Source organism: Macrobrachium rosenbergii, chromosome 2 (genome assembly GCF_040412425.1).
Source record: "Macrobrachium rosenbergii isolate ZJJX-2024 chromosome 2, ASM4041242v1, whole genome shotgun sequence".
Lineage (NCBI taxonomy): Eukaryota > Metazoa > Arthropoda > Malacostraca > Decapoda > Palaemonidae > Macrobrachium > Macrobrachium rosenbergii.
Genome location: NC_089742.1, coordinates 73,715,872 through 73,736,101, shown reverse-complemented (window position 1 = coordinate 73,736,101; position 20,230 = coordinate 73,715,872). Strand labels below are relative to the sequence as shown.

The following is a 20,230-nucleotide window of genomic DNA, read 5'->3' as shown; positions in this document are numbered from 1 at the left end:
TTGAAAATTTTGGATCATGGGTTTTATTTTAAAGTTTATATATATATGACTGAGTAAACATTTATTTGAACTTTTGAATTAAGATTTTATAAACTCAATTTTAATGGTTTGATCGTGCGTAAATCTTTTCTGCTAGCTATCTAATGTTAAAATTACTATTTTATATTTGCGATCATACATTTTATTTTAAAATTATATATATACATATGTATATTTATATACAGTATATATATATATATACAGGGTGCGGCAACATAACTTCCTTTTTTATAATGCGTGGCAGTCTGGCTGTAGAAGTAGTAGCAGGGTGGGAGTGGTTTCATTTGACAGGGCCATTCTGAAAGTTTTCTTGAAATACAGTCAGTCGCTATCATGCGTTGGAGTAGTGAGGAGCGTGCGTTTGCGTCGAAGCTTACTTTTGAATCGTCAGTCTGTTATTGCAACCCAGCGCCTTTCGAAATCGTTTCAATGTAGCCCCGAGAGGCCCTGTTCCCGACCGAAATCAATTGTTACATGGGTCACTACGTTCAGGCAAATTGGGAGTACTACACGACGAAGAACTGAAGTACCTCGGCCCATCAGATCACCTGAGAACATTGAGGCAGTGAGAGCTTCAGTCTTGCAATCCCCACGGCGTTCTCTGCGCGCAAACATGCCTCTGCCCTTGGACTTTCTGATCGTTCAGTGAGGCGAATACTTCACGATAACCTTCATTACCATCCTTACAAGATGGCGATTGTGCAGGAACTCTCCATAGGTGATTTCACTTCCACGAAGGAACGCATGTGAGGCACTTCTCGAAAACGTTTCTGAAGTCCTACATTCAATGCGACAAGTTTGAATGCTTACAATCTCGCAGGTTGGACCTTACTTCCCGTGGAGCCGTAACCACCTCTATAGATCTTTCAGACGCCTATTATCACGTATATGTATATGTATATGTATATGTATATATATATATATATATGTATATATATGTATATATATGTATATATATATATATATATGTATATGTATATGTATATGTATATATATATATATATATATATATATATATATATATATATATATATATATATATATATATATATATATATATATATATATATATATATATTTTACTGTATTACTGTATATGGTTAAGAATTATTTGTCTTTATCTTTAAATTTCAGGAATTATTGATATTGTAATATGCTAGACAACTTTTGAACATCATTTATTTGTGATTATCAACACCTGTTTAATTTTCCAGGTGGTGCAACTGATGTTTCTGATTTTGTACTTGACTGGCTTGATGTTTTCAAGAATTGTGGTCACATGAAGGAAGACCTTGTTAGGCAATTTCGGTACTGTAAGATGGATATGGCTCTTAGAATCTTTTCATTACAGTGAACCCCCCGTATTCATGGGGGATGCATAACGCACCCTCCCCCCCACGAATAGCAAAAATTCGCGAATACTTAAAACCCCCTCTAAAAACACTTAGAACTGCTTACTTTGATAGTTTAAACACAAGAAAAACCCTCTTAAAATGATTATACCTGAGTATTTTGATAGTTTTATCACAAAAAGTGCATTTATTCATAAAAATGATATGAAAATACAGTAATTAGTGAACATTTCTCAGTGAAAAATACCGTGAATGGGCGAATTTTCTGCGAATAATGGATAGATATGTTCCACAGAGAAACCCGTGAATGCGTGAGTCCGCGAATCGTGACGACGCGAATACGGGGGTTTACTGTAAATGGAGTTTATACTTTAAATTGTGTAGAAGAAATAATGAGCAACAATGCAGCCCTGTACATTATTGCATGATTCAAAATAATGAGCAACAATGCAGACCTGTACATTATTGCATGATGCGAAATAATGAGCAACAATGCGGCTCTGTATAGTATTGCATGATTCTCAATGTGTTATTGTTTGTATCTGTTTGTAATTTTCATATTTTACAAAATTTTTGTTTCTTAAGTGCAGTCACCTCTGGCCTGATTCATAACTTCCAACTTCCAAAAGCCTGCAGTTAACCAAGGGTTGAAGTAAAATACTTATATAAACAAAAGCATTCTTGAGTTGTCCTGTGAATATTTCTGTGTTGCCAGGGAGAGATTTACTTAATTGTGTATACATTCACAAATCCATTTCTTGTCTAGTTTGAGTAGTTATTGAGTTTAACTAATTTGACTGGCTGGAAAGGGAATACTCAGGTTTACTTACATACATTTTATACATATATATAGTCAGACCCCGGTATTCGCAGGGGATGCGTACCACTAACCCCTGTGAATAGCTCTGCAAATACTAAAACCCCTCTAAAAATGCTCATAAACTGCCCATTTTTATAGTTCAAAACACCAAGAAAAACCTTTAAAAATGCTTATACCTGAATATTTTAATAGTTTTATCGCAAAAAAGTGCATTTAGTTACAAAAATTATATGAAAATACAGTAATTTGTGAATATTTCTCTATGAAAAACACCACAAATAGGCAAATTTTCTGCGAATAATGTGCACTGTATATATGTTCCACAGAGAAGTCCTCCAATCTGGAACCATATATGCAGGGGTTAGGGACTACAACCACCCGCAAATACCAAAAATCCACAATATATTGGAACCCCTTCTAAAAACATTTATATGTAACTGCCTATTTCAAGCCAGTCACCATCAAGGAAAGCTGGTACCCTGCTGTGTGACTCTCTCCTTCCAACTCTTCTAGCCAGTAGCTGATGTCATGGAGAGAGAGAGAGAGAGAGAGAGAGAGAGAGAGAGAGAGAGAGAGAGAGAGAGAGAGAGAGAGAGAGAGAGAGAGAGAGGTGGTGAACTGAGTACTGTACTAAATTGCTTATAACTGCTTATTTTAATAGTTCAAACAAAAATATACCTTAAACTATTAACCTAAAATGCTTTAATATCATTTCAAAGTCATCTTATAACATTACCCTTAAAAATACATGGCTCACAGCTGTGTGAAAACTAATAAAGTTATAAAGTTACCCCTAAGAGAGAGAGAGAGAGAGAGAGAGAGAGAGAGAGAGAGAGAGAGAGAGAGAGAGAGAGAGAAACAAAAATACATATGCACATTAAAAATATTTCATACACTAGTGGTGGTATGTACACAATGGTAAATAAAGATTAATTCACAAGACTAGGTTATAATATACAGCAACAGTAAACATTAAACTAAAATCAATCATAAAAAAAAAGAGGAGAAACTCCCTCACAAAGCCTCAGAGCTACAAGCCAATCAGCAATGAGCAAAGCTGATATCCTGCTCTGTGATTGGCTCTTCTAATCCTTCCAGCCAATAGCATGTTGTGCTACAAGCCAGTCAGCATTGAGGTAACATACCCTGCTGTTCTGTCCATCTCTCACATTCTGTGGGTATCCTTTGGTGTAAAAAAAGAGAGAGAGAGAGAGAGAGAGAGAGAGAGAGAGAGAGAGAGAGAGAGAGAGAGAGAGAGAGAGAGAGGCTGAACTGAGTTGGTGAACAATTCAAAATGTCAGGATGATAGTTTTTTATACATATTACAATGATAATAGATCAGTATAATAGCAACCACTCTCCCTTTCTATCTGTCTATTTATCTATCCATCTATCCATCTTTCACATTCTACGAGTATCCTTTGGCGTAAAGAGAGATGATTGACAGTTACGCCTTCATCCCTCCCCCTAAGTCAAAGACAGAAAAAGATCAGGGAAAACAAGTATATTGAGCTAAAATTTTTACCTAGTTCGTATATTTTCCTTAATGAATTGATATTTTGCTGTTTTTGTATTAGTAAATCATTTATTTATCATACAAAACAAATAAACATACATATTACATATGCATAAAAAATCTCTCTCATCTCGGGGGAGAGAGAGAGAGAGAGAGAGAGAGAGAGAGAGAGAGAGAGAGAGAGAGAGAGAGAGAGAGAGAGAGAGAGAGAGAGAGAATACAATTCACACACTAGTGACAGTACATACCAAAGCATCAAGCTACAAGCTTTGTCATTGGCTACCTCCAGCTCTTGTAGCCAATAGCGTGTCGTCATGGAAAGAAACACAGAGAGAGAGTCATGAGAGAGAGAGAGAGAGAGAGAGAGAGAGAGAGAGAGAGAGAGAGAGAGAGAGAGAGAGAGAGAGAGAGGGGGTGAACATCAATTTTTTTTACAGTACATATTACAATGATAATACGATATTTAGGGATTTTCCTTTAACATTAGATTGACATGTTGTAGTTTTTGCATTAATATTAATATTTGAAAATTAGTAAATAAATTGTTTATCATACAAAAAAAGATACATGTCACATATGGGCTACTTCCAACCCCTTCAATCAATAGCGTGTCATCATCGAGAGAGAGAGAGAGAGAGAGAGAGAGAGAGAGAGAGAGAGAGAGAGAGAGAGAGAGAGAGAGAGAAACATCATTTTTTGTGTACAGTACATATTATGATGATAATAGATCAATATTTGATTGATATTTTACTGTGTTTACATTAATATTAATATTTGAAAATTAGTAAATAATTTTTTTATCATAAAAAAATGTATTTAGTCAAAAATAAAATACAAATACAGCAGAGTAACTAGTGAATATTACACTACGAAAAAATCCGCGAATTAGTGAATTTTCCTGCTATATATTTGGAGATATATGTTTTACAGTTAAAACCATAAATGATGAACCGCTATCTAGCTGGGGTCTGTTATATATATATATATATATATATATATATATATATATATATATATATATATATATATATATATATATATATGTGTGTGTGTGTGTGTGTGTGTGTGTGTGTGTGTGTGTGTGTGTGTGTGTGTGTGTGTGTGTGTGTGTCTCTTATATATAAAAATGAATGTTTGTATGTTTGTGTGCTATAGAAATCTAAACTGCTCATCGCCTAGACAAAATTTGGCACATGGCCATCATTTCACCCAACTTAGATAATAGGTTAGGCTTCAAACCCATACCCCCACCCCCTCCCCTTTGTAACTTAGGTGGTAAATAAACTCTATGAGTTTATCATACCTCATTTCATGTAATCGAGACCGTAGAAATTTATTGTTGAAAATTAGGTTTAGTGGGTGTGTGTTCAGGTTTAGCAGGGAGTATGTTTAGATTTCGTGGAGTTGTATGTTTAGGTTTAGTGGGGGCTGTGTTTAGGTTTGGTGGGGGTGTATTTAAGTTTAATGGGGTATATGTTTAGATTTGGTAGGGGTGTGTTTAGCTTTAGCACAGGGTGTGTGTTTAGATTTAGTGGGGGTGCATTTAGGTTTAGTGAGGGGTGTGTTTAGGTTTAGTGGGAGGTGTGTTTAGGTCGTAATTGCAAAATGGTAACAATTACTAGAAAAAATTTTGAAATTGGGAATGTGCGTAAAGGTAAGGAAACTCCCTTCTATGTAATAATTAGACATACACCAGTAGTCTGCATCTACAATTTAGATTAGAAAGCCCCATTCAGCTTTAGCTTGTAGAATATCTTTTTCCTGGGAACATGAGGAAGACATCTTTCATAAAAGAATGATTTTTGGAGAGAATGCCAAGTATCAGTGGCAATGTTGTTGGACTATTGAGATTTTAATTCCAGTAGATTTTTAGTTTACCAGGTTCCAAGATTCTGTTGCATACTCTTTGCTTTTAGATGCATTTATTTTTGAGCATTGATAATAATGTTCAGGGCAGCACTATCTGACTCACCCACTCAGTTCCTTTATTAAATTTATGGCATGAGTATGGTACAGTATAATGATAATAGAATTACAGCATGAGTATGAAATAATGCTTATCTTCCATCTTCTTTATATTTTTGTTGCAGTAATCATTGAAAATTTTCAGGTCACTGTTCATTTTTTCCAACTCACATTACACCTATTGTAGCTGTCAAGATAAGCATTGCTTCATAGTCTTGTATCTGCTGTAATTCATATTGCTGCATTATGGATGTAATAATGTGAACAACCTTTTTAGCATTCATAAATCCTATGTTCACAAATTACACGACTTCTCAGTGTTCTTTTTTATCTCTCTTTTGCTTTTGATTGATATATAGTTTGATGAAAAATTTGTAATATTCTCCTCACCCTCTTCAGTCATATATTTATATTGTTGAAATATCTACAGAATAATTGCAGTATTCCCCCTACCCTCTTCAAACATGTATTAATTTATATTATTGAAATATCTACAGGAATTCTGCACCACTGCCAGAGTTTTATGCCAATAAAACTCCCGATATCTTGTTGCCAGAAGTAGGATTTCGTATTGCTGCCCTTCGTGAAACATTTGAGGAATCAGAACTCTTGCTTAGTAGCTATATGTCCGAAGACTCCTACAAACAGATTGATTTAAAGAAATGGAGTAAAGCTGTGCGTGATGATCCAGCTCAGGTAATTTATTTATAGAGAAAGGAAATCATAAATATATTACTCTTCAGACATTCTTTCTTGCAATTTTATTAGGACACTACAGACCAAGTTGTTTACTTTCCTATAGATTTAAGCAGTAGCTTTAATAAACTGTGATCTAAAAAAATTCTGGTTATTTAATTCAAACTCATTATTATTTCTCAAAGAAATTGGCAAACCTAAGTTGTAACTGTTCATTTACCCTTGTAGCCTGCAAAATGTTTGTGTTACTTGTGAGATTCTTATCCACAAAGGGGGTGTCAGACAGATATAGATCTTTCCACAAATTTAGATAAAATTACCTATTAGTACATAATCTTTTTTCAGATATATAAACACTTGTCTTTCAAAAGCTTCACAAACCTTACACAAGAAAAATGTCTTTAGCAATACAGGTATTAAAGTACTACCTGATTGTATCTATACAAGTTCATAAATTATTTTATATGCAAAATCCTTGACCACCAGAAATAATAAACATGCAAGAGGACAAAAATGTAACTCTTCACGATTCACAAGGTCTCTCATGGTTGTAGAAGGACCTGATTGGTGGTTGCATTTCTCAACTCGAATTTGCTTTTCTTACGTTAATCAGTGAGACTCACGTGACAGTTGTGGGAGAATGACTGAATTACAAATATGCTTTCTTCAGTAGGAGTGCGAAAGATATGAGTTTTAATTTTGCAAGTTTTGGTATAAACAAAGCAGTACCAGAGATTTTATTTTTCATGGAAACTCAATGTTCCTATATTCAGTAATACATGGAAATTTGAATTATTAATGAATAACCTTTTGTGTAATGAGTCACTTTGTAAAAATACAGACATAAGAATAGGCTAATTAGCAAATGACTAAAGTTTAAAGAAATAATGGAGAAAAGTAAAGTATTTTTTAAATGTACCCACAAGCAAAGGAGTGCATGTCCGGGTCTGTGGTCAGGGCCTGAGGTTTGATAACAATGTTTATATGAGTAATATAGTACCATCAATATAACATGTTAGAAGCAAAGTTACTCTAGGAAGTTAAGAAAAAATATGTATAAAATCAAATTGTATGAGACTATATAATTTCTGTGTAAAGCAAAGATCGGGTAAGCCAATAATTCGTAGAGGTCCCTATGCTTATAGTCAAGACATAGCACTACAGTGTTGTTCCTTTTGATACTTTATAGAAATTCTGAATGTTTATAAATACTCTGTTTCTGTGTTTCTCTTGATAATGTAACTAAGAAAAAGTGCCATTACTTTTATTTTACTGTCAGGTGACATGTACATAAGCCCTCCCCTTTGTATAGATTATAGTATGATCATCATCACAGTCAGTTGTAAAGTCACATTCATGAAATGTAAAAAAATAGTGTGCCATGAAAAAGCCATTGTAATTACTAGAAACCACACTTTATTGGGCATGTTTCATTTTTTGTTGTTGTTGGCCATTTTCTGCTTAAGATAGTTTTTCATGCTGTTCTAATGCTTGAAGATTTTTTCAGTTGGTTTGTGTGAGTGGATAAGATCTTTGGCTTTTTTTTTATCATGAAACCCTTTCAGTTTTAGAGGCCCTTCATAACAGTATGTTATATATTGCTGCCATGTCCTTTTGGCTTGAGGTTATTCAATTAATTGTTAATTAGAACTTGATCTCCATAGTGATAGCTTGCACTTTTTCTAATTTTATGAAAAGATAACTTTACGTTGAGGCCATTTGGGTAGCAGGGACTACAGTTTATGTGTTTTCAAGAGCTTTATAACTTGATTTTGTAGTTAATAAAACTGATTAATTCTGTTAGTCCCTCTCACTCATTCTTAATCTAGTACTTAATCATTTGAGTTATATATGGATATTTTCCTTACAGTTCCTTGCTCTTTTTGGTGAATTTGGTGGTTGCCCTGCTATTTGGAACTTGCATGAATGGTCTGGATGGCTCACTCCTTCTGCAATGAAAAAGAGATTTGATACAGCATTTTATATTGCTTTTGTGGATGGAATATCAAAAGCAGCAGCAGATGGAGGAGAAATTTCTGATATCCAGGTAAGTGGAAGTGTTTCATTCTTATACTACTGTGAATTAAATGTATAGATACAATTAGCATGATGTGGTGTTATTTAAGAGCCTGAAAGTTACCTGTCAGGGAAGTAATAAAAGGTGACACAATTGTAGATGGCATAGTATGTAATTGTACAGTTGTGGATCCATGTGGACAACTCTAGTAAGTAAAATGTCTTACAGGATTCAGATAAAATTAGCATTGGTAACAGAATAACAGAACAGTAACATTTTGGCTACACTTGAGCCGTGTGAGTGAGCACAAGGCAAATTGATGTAAATGCCTGTTGTTTGCTTTAGCAAATAAAACTTTGACGTTATTTGATGTGTTTACAGGTAATGCTGGTAAGTGGTCTGAAGGTTGCCAAACATCACAAGGGTACCCAGTGGTTACCTTAGTGTTGAGCATTATAACTGTATTAGCTTTAGGATGTTGAAAGGATGAAAGTAGATTAACCAGTATTAGAAAAAAAGTATAGCAAGGTCTCTCATGCTGTTTAGTCAGTGACAGTGAATTATGACCCTTCTGATGGGTACGTGTCGTTCATAATTTTTCTGTAGTAGGCACAGTTGCAGTCTAGTTGAAAAGTATCTTTAGATCTAGTAGTGTAAGTCACAACTGTGGGTGGGCTTTTACTGGCATGAATAAAATTGTATTTTCCTTAGTGATGTTTGGAATAACTAATATTTTTTTATGTACAGAAGCAGCCTTGATTCAAAATGAAGTTCCCTCAGGGCTAACAGAACGATTGACTCTTTATTTACCCAAATTATTTGATATCATTGAACAGGCTAGCTATGAAGATTAAAGATCTGTAGCTTGTTTAAAAGCTGGGGAACTCTTTTAAAAGTGTCTTATGAGCTTCCTTGATGGCTCCATAATCATTCACTTTTTTTTTTTTTGCTCCACCCTGTGTAAGTAACAAATGTTAAAAAGTAAAGTTTACTTTTGATTAAGAAATGATCTCAGCAGTGTATGCTCAGTGTAGGGCTGGGCTGAGGATAACCCTTAGATAAAACAATGTTCTTTTCAGAAGTGTCAGAAATAGAGGGTTTTCAGCATAGGCAGCCAAAAGTATCACTAGACCTTGCAGAGCTTCAAACATTAACCTCTCCAAGTGGACCCCTTTGTGTAATTAATATAATGAGAGGGGCCTGAAGTTAGGTACCCCACTATCCCTTATACAGCAGATATTCTAATTTTTTGTATACATCGTAAGTAGTCAGCCTTGCCGTCCTACTCTATAAATCCACCTTCTCACAAGTCTTTTGCCTCTTTCCTCTCTTAGGTTTGACTTGAAGCTAATTGATTAGTTTTAGAACAGGGTTCCTTACAGGTTGTCCAAACCCCCAAGCTAGAATTTCTTAGTTTTTAAGAGTTTCAGTTAGTCTCCCTATGAACCTTTACAGGAGGCTTTGCTCCTGAGTTATGCACTGAAGATGGTTTGTTTTGCTTCTTGCTTTTTGAAGGCAAGTCATTGAGATTTATGCTGTATTCAGGGCTGTCACACATTCTAAGAGGTGGAGTTTTAGAGGTTTGTTGCTTGCAGCAAACCATATGGTGATGACCCAAACTCCAAGCTGTCATCAGTGCTCCACAATACCTTCAACATCCCTCTCTTTCCCCTAGTAACTGTCTTCTTCCTAATGATAATTTCAGCTAAAAGGAAGTTGCTGAGCAGTAATCAAAGGATAGTATACATATTTTTGTAGTAGTTCAGGGACAATATATCCATTACATTAAAGGTTCTATAAATTAATACATTTCCATACTTGTGATAGAATAGTTGCCACATTTTCCTAAAGGATAGTTTTGTGCTGTTCGTATTCCCATTCATATGCATATGAGCTAACTCCCCTATATTTTTTAAATCGTATGTTGACAGGTTGCATCTCCCGTGTCAATTCTTGAGCAGTGGATGAATGGACATATACTGCTTCCACCTCCTCAAGCATATGAAATATCTCGGTTCCTACAGTTCAGAGACTATGACAAGCTAAAAAGAGTTTGCAGTTAACAGAGGAAAGATGGGGCTAGAGAGATGGTGTCCAGTAAAAGTAATGGCAACAGATGGATTTCTTACAGTCTTACCAGGTAAGAGATTTATTTTAAATATTATTGTGGCAAGAAGTTTTACCTTACCTGATAATCCAAATTAGTGGCGAACATAATTAGGTTGGTTTCATGTTTGTTTTCCAAAGGGAATACCATTTGACTTTCAAGTGTTGTGTTTTGTCAGGTAGTAATGAATACTTTCAATGTCTTTATAAGAAATGATGTGGGTAAGAGAATGTTGTCTTTTTTGGAAGTGGAATGTCACCACTTAGTGAATAGGCACTTCTGTTGACTTTGGCTTAACTTCTTATAAAGTTACTTTAGAAATACAAAGAATATAATTTAGGCATTTCTGTGTTACCTAGACAAAAAGGCCTGTATGAGTACGTATTGATTTAATATAAATATGATATTCAAAATTGGTCTTTAGAAGTAGAGAAGAGTAATAAAATTAGTATATGCTTAATGTTTTATTTTAAAAATAATATATTAATTCTCCGAATATCCCAAATTAATGCGTATTCAAGATTTGATATCTGCTTTCATTTTGAAAAATACATATCCTAAAATATCACTCAGATCCTCATAGACATTAAGTAATATATATTTTAATTGTGCTAAAGTTACCATGAATTTACCTGTTAGAGATATAGAAGAAATACTGTCTTCATGAGAGAAAACTAGATTTAAAGCTGATTTTTCATAAACATGAAAACAGGTAGTTTAGATTTTGTTAATGGTAATAATTTTATTGGTAGTTTCAGACCATAACTAAATGAAATAGGCAAAATATCAAATTATTGTTATTAGCGATAGAATCAGTTTTTTATATATATATATATATATATATATATATATATATATATATATATATATATATATATATATATATATATATATATACAGGCAGTCCCGTTTGTTAACAGCGGGCTTGGTTAATGGCGACCTGGTTTTTACGGCACTTGTCTAGCGACAAAAATCGGCAACTTTTGGCGTAAAAATTGCAGATTTTCGCTTATCAGTGCAGATAATTGGGTATTAGCACCAATATATACCTAACAGAGGCACTGATGAGCTAAAGTCGGCACAGATAAGCCCTGAAAATTGCCCGAAAAAGCGCTGGAAATTGCCGATTTTCGGTTATCATCACACCCCCAGAACGGAATCCCCGCCGATAACCGAGGACTGCCTGTATGTATGTATGTATGTATATATATATATATATATATATATATATATATATATATATATATATATATATATATATATATATATATATATATATATATATATATATATATATTTATTATAATTTACAAGAAGTTGCTGATAACAGCGCCTCCCCACCTACTTTGCCCTTTGTTTATTGAGAGTAGAATTGTCGCTGCATGCCCAGTCCTAGTTGACCTAGATATCAGAACAAAGTTATCAACATTTCGATCTGTCCCTCTCTTTACCTGAAACAGGTATAGTGAACCCCCTATATTCTTGGGGGATGTTACCACACCCCCAATAGCTAAAATCCGTGAATACTTAAAACCCCTCTAAAACACTTAGAAATGCCCATTTTGATAGTTTAAACACAAGAAAAACCCTGTAAAAATGCTTATACTTGAGTATTTTAATAGTTTTATCACGAAAAGTGCATTTATTCATGAAAATCATATGAAAATACAGTAATTAGTGAATATTTCTCAGTGAAAAATACCAAGAATGGGTGAATTTTCATGCAAATAATGGGTAGATATGTTCTACAGAGAAACCCATGAATGCTTGAGTCCATGAATCGTGAGAACGCGAATACAGGGGTTTACTGTATTGAGATGGCATGGGTAAAGGCAAGATACGAGGCTGGGTGCTGCTCCCTTAAAGCAGCTTAGCCTGGCAAATGACACATCGTTTGCACATGGCCCCAGTTATCCTCCAGAAGTTTGCACAGCAGCCACGGCCTTGCACGGCTGAGGGCTTAAAAAGGAAAGGACAGGGGATCTGAGTAGCAGTAGACCGGTAGCAGCCGTAGTCATAGGGGAGTAGAAGTACGGTAGCCATACACGTGGGCGAGTGATACCATTGCTGAGAAACCTTTATTCCCCCTGGCCGACTCCAGACCACAGTCATCCTCAAGTGCATCGCCATATGTGAGATCGTCCCTTGTCATCCTTCGCCAGAGACCTGCTTTCCTTAAGGTAAAGTGCAAGTAAAGACTTTTCGGTCACGACAGTTTGCCCTCTAGAAAGTTATTGGGGTGCCAGTATTTCACCTCTGTCCTTGTGCCAGTTTATCCAGTGCCATTTCCAATGTCCTGTGTTCAAGTGTAAAGTGGTCATTCATTCCTCGAGTCCTTAGCACCCTCAGGGCAGACTCGAGTCATATTCTGTATTATATTGTTCCTTTACTGGCGTGTAATATGTAAATCTCTCTTGCAGAGGACCTATTCGCAGTGGACTCATCTTGGACTGTGCCTTGCCTTAGTCAGAGTTAAGTATACCTTAGTCAAGACTCCAGTAGAAGGATCTTCCCTATTTTCCCCTTTTAATGCTTTTTTTTGCTTTTAAATATAATTCCTTAATTTATCCTAAGTGTTTACATAACATTTCCTTATGATGTAGAGCCTTCAGCTCTAAAATCATCCCTTGTTCTTTTTTTTTACGATTTCCCTTTACGCAAGTCAGAACTCCAAGGCCAATAAAATAAAGTTTCCGTTGCCGGCCTGTAAAAATACCATAAACCCAGGGAAATTCGTAAAAGTGGCGACCTTCCTATAGATGTCGTTTAGCATTTGCATTTTTCCCCACTATTGTTGCTTTGTGCATTTGCAACTCGCCAAATCAGCGATTAGCAAAGCTAAGCTGGGTGCGAAACAAATCCAAACCTGTTACCAAGAGCACAGACCAAGAGAGTTCCGCGTAAGTAATGTGTTTATCTGAAAACAATTTTTTTTTAGTCGTGACTGTTCCTAGGAATTAGGAATAGGGACCCATGTATTCACTGAGAGAAGAGACCCGCCATATTAGATTTGTTAATGCATGCCTTTCAGGATAGGTAATTAGGAAATAACCAGTGCTAACCATTCTTTGCTGCGAGGAATAGAGCGAAATTCCTCTGTGTTAAAATCTTTGCCATATTTTTGCTTGAGGAATAGTGTTAAAAGAAATTCCTGTGTGTTAAATTTTACATCTCATTTTGGAATAGCGAGATTATTTAGGCGCGTGATAAACTCCCCGTGGGATAAGATCAGCTTGCATTGCTGGAATACTCTCTCAGTTTAGCTAAAACTCGAATTAGGGGTTAGGAAAGCGAAATCTGAACTCTGCTTTTAGGGAAAATTACGAGGTCATTTTTACTGTTATCCTCTCATCCCGGGAAATTCCCTGGAGTCCCAGACTGTCTACAGATAGATGGGTTCATTCACACAGAGTAAAAATAACTCCGGTGAGTGTCAGACAACCTTCACCCCTGCCCCCTGCCCATGTGTGTACCCTCTTTTTCATTCATTCCTGGGTAGTTTGTTGTTTTAGAACTGTCCCTACTGGAGCCACTCTCAGCAAAATTTTTTGGGAGGTTTTATCCCATTAGTAATTTCTAAGCCCTAAGGGACAAATCGTATTTTCAAGTCTTACGAGACCAACCCAATTTCTTAGTCCTGAGGGACGGATCATACTTCAAATCTTAGAGACTCCACTAAAAATTCTATGTTGCACGAGGCGAGAATTTCCAAGTCCTACAGGCAAACCAAATTCCAAGTCTTAAGAGACTCCACTAAAAATTCTACATCGCACGAGGTGAGAATTTCTAATTCCTACGGGAAAACCAAATTCCAAGTCTTAAGAGACTCCACTAAAAATTCTATGTTGCACGAGGCGAGAATTTCTAATTCCTGCAGGAAAACCAAAATCAAGTCCTTTTGAGACCTTATATTAGTGTATTTCACACACACATCTAAGCCCTTACGGGACTGATCATTCCAGTTCGTTAGAACAACGCCTAATTTCACGCTATGGCCAGCTAAGTCCAGCGTGACATAAAATCCAGTTATGTCCTATGAGATGCATATTAAAATTCTTACTCAGACATATTAAATTTTAATAAAGTCTCCTCAGACTTACTGATCAATTGTCTTATTCAGGCAGATCCATTCTCCTTCAGCCTGAACAATTGAGTGTTTCAGATTCCTGCAATTGAGTCTTTTCAGACAACCTGAGTCTTCTCAGACATGTTTGATTCGCTAGAGAGTCCAGTCCATATAACCATTATTTCAAGATGGCTACTGCCAGAGCCCAACAAAATGAGGACTTCAAATTCTACATGTCCACTGGAAAGGACATGGGACTATCAGGGCAAGCTCTGAGAGACTGGGTTCAAGAGAAAGTGGACGATGCCAAGGCGGAAAGAGAGCTAGAGAGAGAGAGAGAGAAAGAATTGCCCAAAGAAAAGAGAGGAGAAAGAGCGGAAGAGAGAAGCTAGAAATGGCACGAGAAGGAGTTAGAACTGCAAGGGAGAGAGAAAGAAAGAATTGCCACAAAAGAGAAAAGAGAGGAGAAAGAACGGGAGAGAGGGAAAAAGAGAGAATCGCCCAAGAGAAAAGAGAGGAGAAAGAACGAGAAGAGAGAGAGAGAGAGAGAGAAAGAGAGGATCGCCTAGGAGAAGAGAGTGGAGAAACAGAGGGAGGAGCGAGAGCAACCCGCACCCATGACATCCAGATCTCAGAACGACAGAACGCCACACCCCCTCCTGCCGTGGGAATGAGTGCCCTCAGCCAGCTCACTCGTTCATGCCAAAATGGACAGAGGCTGAACCTGAAGTATGGATTGAAAGGGCCGAAAGAGTCCTGGAGTTCTGCACCCTCTCCCCCACGGAACTCTCCCTTGTTCTCACTAAATTCCTGGGAGGGAAGGCACTCGTTGCCTACCACGCCCCTTGGCAGAGGATAGGGGAACTGGGAAGCCGCACGCCAAACGGTTACCAAGGTGTATGAGATTACCCCCGAGCGGTGGAGGAGGCGTTGGAGAGAGCAGCCAAGAGAAGCAGGCCAGACTTGGTCCGATTGGGCGTACCATTCTGAGCGGGCGTTAGCAAAATGGCTTGAGTCCGAAGGAGCCACTAGCACCTCTGAGGTACTCGAGAAATTTAAATTTGAGCATTTCCTGCGCTACGCCCCTCCTGCCCTGGCCACTCATGTAGTAGAAAAAGCCCCAGCAACACTCACCGAGTGTTGCGGATAGCAGACATGTGGGAGACTCACCAACCTCAGGAAGGATCCATGGGGCGGAAGATAAATCCCTGTCCCTCCTCAGAGGATCAAATTTCCGTAAGAATGGGAACTCGGGTAAGCCCCCAACTTGCCATTATTGCAAGAAGACGGGGCATTTCTCTGATCAGTGCGGAAACAAGAAAACAGCGCTTCTTTCTCCCGGAAAACCACCCAATAACTGTTCTGCCCTCCACAGGGGCAGCACGGAAAGATTTTAGCCAAACCTTTTGCACGGCGTGTAAGGTTTATGGCCACTCTCCCTCATGGGTGAAATGCCCTAACAATAATAAATCCAATACTCCCGCCGTCGCCTTGGTCGTCATGAATTCCAAGTCCTTGGGCCCTCCCGCCGAAGGTCCCATACAGTATATGTGGCCCTCCCCGAGGCAGCTACCCCGCGCGCCAAGTCGAGGCATTCAATGACTCTGGCTCGCAAATCTCCCTTGTACGAAGGGACAGAGTTCCCTATGGAGCTATCATCAATAGACTAAAACTCGTCACTATCGAGGGAGTAAATCAATTTAGAATGATACTCCTTACGGTCCAATTGAGAGTTATGAGACCTCATCACTCAAAAATTTGCAATCTTGCAGTAGCAAGCTATCTTCCCAGAGGCTATGACATCATCCTGGAACATGACTTTCAGTCCCCACAGAAATCATGACAATCCAGGGGTCCACATTCCCCAACTCATTCCTCAGGCGCGAGAAATCCTCCACCGCCTGTTCCCCAGTCAAGACTGGCGCCCCCTGGGTACCATAAGGACGTGAAGTCCCTACCAGTGCCACCTGAGTACGATGCACAGGGGTCCCCTCGATCGATTCCCGATCCAATTCCAGTGCCTGGCCCTGCCTCAGTGCCTTTGCCAGGGCCCAAATCAGATCTTCCTCCCGGAGATGCCAAATCCCCTGCCAGTGCCTTGCATGCACCGTGCACCAAGCACCATCCGTCCTGACCGACGAGCACAAGAAACCTCTGATAGTGCCTGACCCTGCCTTAGTGCCAGCGCCAGAGCACAACCCAGATCACCATTCAAGGGATCCAACTCAGAACTTCCCCTCTCTTCTCCCGGCCTGGCACCTCTACCAGCGTCGGTAAGAGAGACGGTTCCTCTCGACCACAGCGGAAGTTCACCTAAAGGTGCGGCCTAGCAACTCGTGCCTGAGCTGGTCATTGATACCTGTGAGTTGTCCACGCCCCCGCCGACCGTTACCGCTCTCTCGCCGCCCACTGCAGATACCTTTGAAGTCATGCTTCTGCCATCTCTCGCTGGGCCAATGAACTACAAGAGCTGCGATGGATCATGGTAGCTGAGCTGGTGAACAAAACTCCTGCGTCAGCTGTCGCAGCAGCTGGCCCAGGTGGCACTCCATGCCGCCCTCCGGCCTCAGGCCCTCCGATTCCCTGGCCGAGGACAACTGTCCAAGTAGGAGAGGTTTGCGGCGGAATTACCATGGGTGTGGAAATTTCCAGGTAGTCTACAAAGAGCTCTAGAGCTCTCCTGGCACCTGTGCCACCATTTCATCTTTCGAAGGTCTTGGCACCTCTAATCCAGAAGAGGATGTCAAGGCCCTCCACTATCTTCTTCTGTTCCTCTGGAACTTCTACCCCTTATCATTCTCTGTTAATCTTTTCTTGAATTAACACCACAAGAGGCAATTAAATACGGGATACCATTCCCCTCAAAATGCATAAATCATTGAGAATAACAGAGTGGGAAGTGGCACGCCCTTGCGCCCCTACCTTGGCACAGGGCATGTGAGTCAGCTCTTCCTGGAGTCGTGTCCTTTAGGTTCCCTTTCCAGCCCCTGTGCTGAGAGATAGTCCGGGCTGTAGTTTATATGTGACGGACGATAAATTCTTGCATAAACACTAAATACCTCACTCCATTTTCATTGACTCTTCTGTGCATATCATTTACTCTTTCATTCATTTATTTATTTTTCCGTTTTTCTACTTTTAATGAATTGCCAGTCATAGACTCCTGCCCTTGTGATTTTTTCGTAAAATCCGAGAGATGTGTCCCGCCTTTTAGTACGTGGTCACGCCACTCACTGGTATCATCCTGTTCATTTTTCCTTTTGTTATTTTTTTTCTAAGAACTCTATTTTGTCCCAGACCCCTTGTCTTTTGTCTGCTTATCCTGTCATAACATTGAGCGAGTATCTATTTAGAGCCTGTGCCCGAGTTATGGGCAGTGGACGCATAAAATTAGCGTGGTTTAAAGTTAGCGAATTTAAACTCGCAAATACTCATGCTCACCCACAGCTGTCAAAAAACCACAGTGTAAGTTGTCAGCCGTCAACTGTCGAGTTGGCGATGCTTTGAACTATTAGCTATGCAATTACCAATGTGAATTGTGTATCGTCATTACAATATCATGTAAAGGGGATGTCATTTACAAAAATAAACACTGTGTTATCATTTACACTGCCTCTTCAAGGCATACTAACTGCATGCCTCTGCTTATTTAGAATTAAGGAACTTATATGTAAATTAATTCTTAAATTTTGTCACCTGCCTCAAAATTATCTTGTCCTCATAACCTTAAAGTAATGTATACCGTAAATTTGAAGAAATTAATGTGCCATGTTAAAGTAGTTTAATATTAATGCGTTGGAAGTATATAAAGTGAAGCGTTTTCCATTTTGTGTGGGGATAAAGTAAAGTAAAAGCTTTTCCATTTCTTGTTGGGAGAAGAGTAAAGTAAAGCAGCTGTGCCGACTTCTTGAATATCAACATACAAGCCTGAGTAAAGGCTCGTATGTTATCTTCCGTGCAGAGCTATTATAATTTACAAGAAGTCGCTGCACAGCGCGCCTCCCCCCACCTAATTTGCCCTTTGTTTATTGAGTAGAATCATCTGCATGGCGGTCCTAGTTGACCTAGATATCAGAACAAAGTTATCAACATTTCGATCTGTCCCTTTCTTTACCTGGAAACAGATATTGAGATGGCATGGGTAAAAAGGGCAAAGAGAGAGGCTGGGTGCTGCTCCATTAAGCAGCTTAGCCCAACTAAGCTGCTTAAAACAACCTTCTAAAGACAGATTAAGCTGCTGAATTGTCTTTCCTTTCTCAGGATACATGGGAAGAGGCAACCGATGGCTGAACACCTGGCAAATGACACATCATTTGCACACGCCCCAGCTATCGGCAGAAGTTTGCACGTGGCCACGACACACGGCCAAGGCCTTAAAAGGAAAGGACAGGAGATCTGAGTAGCAGTAGAAGTCCGGTGGCAGCCGTAGTCATAGGGAGTAGAAGTACAGTAGCCATACACGTGGGCGAGTGATACCATTGCTGAGAGACCGTCATTCCCCTGTCTGACTCCAGACCACAGTCATTCTCGAGGTGCATCGCCATCGTGTGACCCCTGGTCATCCTTCGCCAGAGACCCGCTTCCCCTAAGGTAAAGTGCAAGTAAAGACTTTTCGGTCACGACAGTTTGCCCTTTAGAAAGTTATTGGGGTGCCAGTACAGGCAGTCCCGGTTAACAGCGGACCGGTTAACAGCTTATCCGGTTTTATGGCGCTTGCCAGTGATTCTTTAAAATCGGCAATTTTCGTGAGAGAAAATCGCCGATTTCCACTCGGCGCCGATAATTGGGTATTGGCACTGATAGATACCTAACAGAGGTGCGATAACCGAAAATCGGCGTCTTTTAGCAAGCGCCGATAACCCTGAAAATCGCCAAAAAGGCGCCAAAATCGTTGATTTTCGGTTAGCGGCAATTTCAGGTTATCATCACACCCTCAGAAAACGGAACCCCCCGATAATAGGGGACTGCCTGTATTTCACCTCTGCCCTTGTGCCAGCTGGATCCAGTGCCATTTCCAATGTCCTTTGTTCAAGTGTAAAGTGGTCATTCATTCCTTGAGTCCTTGGCACCCTCATGCAGACTCAAGTCATATTCTGTATTATATTGTTCTTTTACTGGCATGTAATGTGTAAATCTTGCAGAGGGACCTATTCGCAGTGGACTCATCTTGGACTGTGCCTTCCCCTTAGTCAAGACTCCAGTAGAAGGATCTTCAGGCATTGCAAGCCCTTTAACAATTTACTTACCCATTTTTCCCTCTAATGCTTTCTTTTGTAAATATAATTCCTTAATTTATCCTAAGTGTTTTAGTAACATTTCCTTATGAAGTAGAGCCTTCAGCTCCTAAAATCATCCCTTGTTCTTTGTTTTTATGATTTCCCTTTCATGCAAGTCAGAACTCCAAGGCCAATAAAATAAAGTTTCCGTTTGCCAGCCTGTAAAAATACCATAAACCCAGGAAATTTGTATATTATATATATATATATTTATATATATATATATATATATATATATATATATATATATATATATATATTATATATATAATTTATATATAATTATATATAATATATTATATATATATATTTTTATATATAAAAATATATATATATATATATATATATATATTATATATATATATTATATATATAT

General features: G+C 38.5%; 1 protein-coding gene across 1 annotated transcript in view; it reads left to right on the top strand.

The window, feature by feature from the left end:
• Positions 1–20,230, top strand: part of LOC136843278 (acyl-coenzyme A diphosphatase NUDT19-like) — a 131,244-nt gene that overhangs the window by 34,475 nt on the left and 76,539 nt on the right. Inside the window, 5 exon segments of the mRNA XM_067111458.1 lie at positions 1,254–1,347; positions 6,190–6,388; positions 8,259–8,435; positions 10,337–10,450; positions 10,452–10,581. Of these exon segments, the coding sequence (XP_066967559.1) occupies positions 1,254–1,347; positions 6,190–6,388; positions 8,259–8,435; positions 10,337–10,450; positions 10,452–10,581 (714 nt within the window).